General features: G+C 43.4%; 1 protein-coding gene across 1 annotated transcript; it reads right to left on the bottom strand.

The window, feature by feature from the left end:
• Positions 1-954: 954 nt before the first annotated feature.
• m-cup (ankyrin repeat protein mann-cup) lies at positions 955-5938 on the bottom strand. Its single transcript, XM_086973382.1, has 2 exons — positions 5863-5938; positions 955-5637 (listed from the first exon to the last, which is right to left on the bottom strand). Exon 2 carries the CDS (start codon positions 5496-5498, stop codon positions 3570-3572), a length of 1929 nt encoding a protein of 642 aa, XP_086829508.1. The 5' UTR covers positions 5499-5637; positions 5863-5938; the 3' UTR covers positions 955-3569.
• Between the last annotated feature and the right edge of the window lie 178 nt (positions 5939-6116).

Below are 6116 nucleotides of genomic sequence, written 5' to 3'. Positions count from 1 at the left end.
CCCCCCCAAAAAAATACGTCCTTCAAATAATCCGAAATAAATCCTTCGTTGCGGTTACTTATTTTGGTTTTTTTAACATGCTGATATTTTCGCTTTATTATTAGGGAGACTTTTATCATTTTGGATCTCACGATGCATGCGGTAGATATATTGTTAAACTAAAAATAGTGAAAAATCAAAAGAAACTTATTAAGAACCAATGGACAGACCATAAGATTCGGACTGGGTACATTCCAAACGTCATGCACCTTTTATCGTACAGAACGTCATTGATATGTGCACGTGTAATCGTAAATTATCTCAGTATTCGTATGTACGATCACAATTATGAAAATAACAAGAGTGGAATGAAATTGACAGACAGTGCTTCTAATGCCCTGCTGCCAAACGAGATACGTCTTTATGCAGGTTTCTCTGTTCAAAGAGTCCCAGTCAACTTTGAAATCAAATTAAGGATACGAAAGTTATTCGATCAGCTCTCGTGTATTCATGCTTGACAAAGAAGTCCGGGAGTTGGCTCTGAATAGATGACCCTCAATTGACGACCCAGAATTAATAAATAATGGCTGTCCTCATTACATCTTCTGACTTGCTTTAGTTTTCCTTATATAGATTCGTAAAGATAAAAGGCATGCGATAGCTTCATCTGCGTACATAAGCCTTACCATAATAACATCCCGGTTATTTTGTCCCTCAGCGTACTAAATGTCGAGGCAGTAGCTGGTGGCGATCCAATCTTTTCGGGAAGGTATTTGGTTCATTACGGGAGAGGGAGAAACGGATGAGAGAAATAGATCGAATCGTAGTCGACTATCCCTACGTAAATCACAATATACGATTCATCCAGATACACAACTACTTTTTCCAACCGGAGCCCAAAGCAATCGGTAATACTCGAGCTCTAAGTTGATCGCCACTGTAGCGGCGTCAGTATATGCAAAAAAAAAAAGCAGATTAAATATCAAATAACAAATAAACACCTTTTTGTTCAGCTTCACAAGCGGTTTCATTCATTATTTTCAATTCGTCTTTGTCATTCCATTAGTTGTCATGCTGTTTGTTGAATATTTGGTATCGTCCTCTGTATTTGTTGCGCATCGTGCAGTGCACGTATTCAATTAACACCATTTTTTTTTGTTCCTTTATTATGTTTTTCTCGTTGATTACCTTGTTTTCTATCAGCAACAATCGACAAAGCTTCGTTCATGTTTCATCTCAGTTAATGATTTTTCGCTTAAAATTTGCGTGATCATGTCATTCCTAGTAGCTGACCCGCGCTTCACTGAAATATCATCATCACCCCAATCACACACCCGATTATGCAAGCATTCCCACAAGCATTCAAACATACAGCCACAAACGCATACATACACACACGAGCAAACAGCCAGTGACACAGGCTAACATTTTAGGCAGCAATTTTTTGTTCGGGCGCTCGCTTATCGCTCTTATTGAACTGTTCATTTTTACAAAAGTAATCTAGCTTTCCTTTGTCTTGCAGTTTTGTCCACATTCGGTTATCGCAAGACACGCAGACATGTCTACTCTACACATATACACTATCATCATTATCATTATATGTTATCACGTTCTCGTACTCTCAAGGCCCTCGACCAAGAATTATCGGGTTATTTCTGTCACAGTCGATGGTAAATCATTGACTTGGCTGCAATGCATACTACATCATAGAGTAGCCTGCCGCGCACAAAGCACCACTATCCCGTTAGCAGGTAATTAACTTTGAATTTTCATTTTTTTACCTTGGTTTTCTCTTTTGCAGTAGTGGATGCAATAGGTGACCATAACTGCCGCGCTCACTCGCGATTAGCTTCGGTACTGTTCATTCTACACTTGTTCTCTGCTAGGTGTATTTATTCATTGTAATCATTACACTGTATGAATGCGCGCGCAGTAATATGCCTTCAAAAGTCATTTTGCACAGAAACAGGGGTACAAACAGAGAAACGAGGAATGGAGTGGGTGGCTAGGCTGAATGTGCTACAATCGCATCTACTACTTACTATTTACGTGTCTCATATACAATACATAAGATATATACACACCGCAGTTATTAGCTTTTATCGTTATGCCACTGCTGGCGAGGCCAACAGTTCTATTATAATTACTTGTTAATCCTGTTGTAAGCTGACATTGTCAATTAAGCCATCCTTCACACCACTGTGTGAGGAGAGTTGAGTCGATCACTCGATCAAATTGTCATACGTATTTATAATAAAATTAAATAAAAATTATCCGCTTGCTTATTTTCCTGATTTTCACTAAAGTAGTCAACCATTACACAAATCGGCATTTTTTAATTCCGTACATATCCGTGGTGCTGCTGCTATACTTTCGTTTAGATCGTCGGGCGTGGCTTGCAGGACACTTATTTTGCGCGTGCATTTTTGTAATACTTATTGACTTCTTCTAATTTACTCTGTTTATCTGATTCAGTATAATATATATATATATATATATATATATATATATAGAGAGAGAGAGAGAGAGAGAGAGAGAGAGAGAAAACTGTTTCTTTTCAGAGAGAGAATTTAAGAAGAAAAGTCCACTTACTACCGTTTAAAGCTAACTTTGATTCATCTCTTATCACCACCATGAAAAACTGCATATTTAACTGTTTCCGACTGCTTACGTTGAATTCTCCCAACATCTGTCGAACCTATTCTAGAGTTCACCTCAAGCACAGGTAACTTTATTCCATGTAGACTTCGCTGATTGATTCCACGTCGCACCGATTATCGGCAGATGAAGACGACATTGCTTACAACGGCAGTGCAGGCGTAAAATTCACGTTACTGTATGTCCAGATGACTGGCTGCCCGCCAACGAGAACTGCACGATCTTCGTTTTGCCACAAAATCTGCCCTTGAATCCAATCGTGTATGAGACTTTTCAAGATCCGTTCCCTTGATCGTGATCATTAATATGTTCTTTCAATCTGTGGAGCACCTACGAATATTGGTGGAAGCCCTCCGCGTTTACTTCCTTATGTCCCACACTTGGTGGTGTTTCCCCGTATTCGATTAACTCAATACCACCATACAGTTTCCTTGGCAAAAAAGTGCTGGCTGCGAAATGAGGATCGACGAAACGGGAAATCGTTCCCTGACGGGAACGTGCAGATGGTAGGGCTACCGCGCCTTTGATGGCTCTTAGAAGCGGCACAAGTCTGCACAAAAACTAAGTACATCCACGAATTGTATAGCACACACCTGGAAGATCTGCTACGCCTGATGACCATGATGATGTATGAGCTATAACAATCACGTCCATCATCCAAGCATCAGTTACATTCATCACCTTTCTTTGTGCTTGTGTGTAAGTAGTCAGTGATGAAAGAACTGCACTCCACATTTTCCAATTCATTAAGCCGAGTGCAAACGGTCCAAACACTGGCAAACGTTGATACAAACAAACGGTGTGGCTTCTCCGACGTTTTTATTGGGTCTATTTGTCTTCGTTTCTTCTTGTTGTAGTCGATTTTTTTGGTTTTTGTGCTTTAAAGAAATATTATTCGAGTCCGAGATGGTCCGTTGCTGTTCGCTAGTCCCTCAATGAATTCGGATGAACTCCTCCAACGATTTCGGAATAAGGCCTTCGTAGGTTCGGTGGTTGGACTTCACCTTGCTTGCTGCCAGGCACTTGAGCGTGATAAGTTCAGCAACTTTAATTCGACATTCCTGATTGCCCCCGAGCATTCTGTATGGCTGGTTGCCTTGCTTATTTGTTCGGTCAATATGTGCGCCCGCGTCTAACAGCATCCGGACAATCTCTTCACGATAGTTGACTCTAAGCGATGCCGTATGCAGCGGTGTAGATCCATCCTCGTTCACGGCCTCAACATTAGCGCCGACTTGCAATAGCATGCGTGTTGTAACTGGGTCTGGGAAGATATGCTGTTGCTGCTGACGATGGTCCTCGAAGTACGGTTGCTGCAGGCTGTCGACCTTTCCAACGGCCATGTGCAGCAGAGAATTGCCGTTTGTCATTCTCGGATTAAGTACGACGAGTTTTCGTGCCAAGCGTAGCAGGTTGCTTTTTTGTGAAGACATCTTTGCCAATACCTCAGCTAAATGTAGAAGATGAATAAGAACCTTGAGCACTCGATCCCAATTTTCTTGCTGCTTACGGAAAACGGGTCGCTGTTGTAACTGCTCTATAGCGGACGGAAAACATTGCAGCAATTTCTCAAGTAAGAAGTCTACGTCGCGAAACTTCACAGGCTCGTCGAATACGCCCGAGGCATGCTTATCATGAGCGTCGAATAGTATTTTTGTTAACGATTGGAGAGCAACACAGGTCTCATTATGTAGCACAGTATCCTTACTCAGCCGAATCTCTACGGCGTATTTCCAGAGATCAATGCACCGCTGATGCTGCATGCTGTCAGCATAAGCGGCTCCCCGATACATTAGCCGAAAAATAGAGTCCTTATGACTCGGACCCAGCACCCGCTCGTTGACCAGCAGACTCTGCAGACGCATTTCATCCATGTCGTTAGCTAAAGCGTTTACGTCATCGAACGTTCTGAAAGGCACTCGATTAAGAAATACTTCTTTAGGTGGGTCTGTGATGATCTTCTTGATGTTATGCGCCTCCCGATAGGCAACAGCACGACGCCAGTAACCGAGTGCCATCGTCTTGTCATGATTCTCATCGAGGTAAGTTGCTCCAAGCAGCTCTAGGGCGTCAGCCACCCGATGTGGTGGGTAATCAATCGTGTCAATAAGGTACTCAGCAATGTTGGCACTTCCCTTCAGACACGCAGTTTGCAAGACATCGTCACCATGTTTGCTACACGCTGTGTGATCAGCTCCATAACTCAGCAAAAGCTTAGTCGTTTCGACTCGATCCTCTTGAACAGCATAGTGCAGTGCGGTCTTAAACTGGGAATCTCGTGCGTTGATATCAGCTCCCTTATCAATCAAAAACTGACACAGCTCGATTGATTGCACAGAGTTGATAAGGCAGGTTCCGCCATTCTGATTTGGCCGATTCACGTCGGCGCCCTGGCCGACGAGGAACTGTACGACGTCAATGTTACTCATATAGCAAGCTGAACGAACAGCCGTGGAGCCTGTGTCCGACACTGTATTAACGTCCGCTCCGTGCTCGACTAATATACGACAAACCTCAATCTTGCCCACAACGGCAGCGCACCATAAAGGCGTCACATAGTGCATTGTGCGATCGAACGGTACTTCGTAGATGCCGCGCTGTTCCGAATTTGCTCCGCACATCTCCAATAGGTAGCGCACGATCTCAACAACACCCTTCTTAGCGGCCGTGAATAGAGGTGTACAGCCATCACGTACTCGATTCACAAGCTGGCTGCGTTCCTGCAGGGAAAATCGCTCAAGTTTGTGACGCAGCGCTGGGCTTAGCCGACTGCTCGGAGTAGCTTGTCGCACCTCCAGTATGACCTCTTTAAAGATGTGGTCCCGCTGTTGACTGCGATCATTTTTGCCTGTCAGCCACATAGTGGTCCCTTTTATGAACGGATATCCCTAGATTCCTCAATCGATGTGCGTGAAGACGTGTACTAGAAGTCAATTCTTGGTGCACGCGAGTCACGGTGGCCCGTCGAAACCAGCAACAACGGGCCCAACAAATCGCTTACTGAAAAATTAATATTTCAGTTTACTATCAGCCTATTGAAACACCACACTGACTAGAGCCAGCTACACTCGCACCACTGTACCACTGAGGGAGGTAGCTATTCTGGATTAGCTGACGAATCCTCTGAGCAGGTTAACCTGATCCAATCGTGATCGTATGAGTGGGTAGCCTCTCTCAACAGAGATTACAGTAGAACTGATAGTAAACGAATTTTCGTCAACTCACACCTCTGTCGCGACGCTTGTGTTCCCCACCTCCAGCTGATCACTAACTGCTGCAGTTCACTGATGGCTCCCTGAATAAACGCTGTTGACTAGATGCCCGTCAAGCAAAGGAGCTTACTTCCGGCAGGATATGACGTCGCGAATCCTTTGAATTCGCCCGCGAATCCTGAATACATAAATTTCACATAGATGCTAGATGTGATTATAAATTATTTGCCCTTATATCAATTGTACTGATTATTGACTCAATTACTA

The sequence above is a fragment of the Varroa jacobsoni genome, unplaced genomic scaffold, assembly GCF_002532875.2.
Source record: "Varroa jacobsoni isolate VJ856 unplaced genomic scaffold, vjacob_1.0 contig03144, whole genome shotgun sequence".
Taxonomy (NCBI): domain Eukaryota; kingdom Metazoa; phylum Arthropoda; class Arachnida; order Mesostigmata; family Varroidae; genus Varroa; species Varroa jacobsoni.
Note: the sequence above shows the minus strand (reverse complement) of the source record. Positions and strands in the feature narration are given on the sequence as shown.

What these genes read in the sequence shown, in the direction of transcription:
- m-cup (XM_086973382.1), bottom strand. Translation starts at nt 5,498, where the DNA reads ATGTGGCTGACAGGCAAAAATGATCGCAGTCAACAGCGGGACCACATC.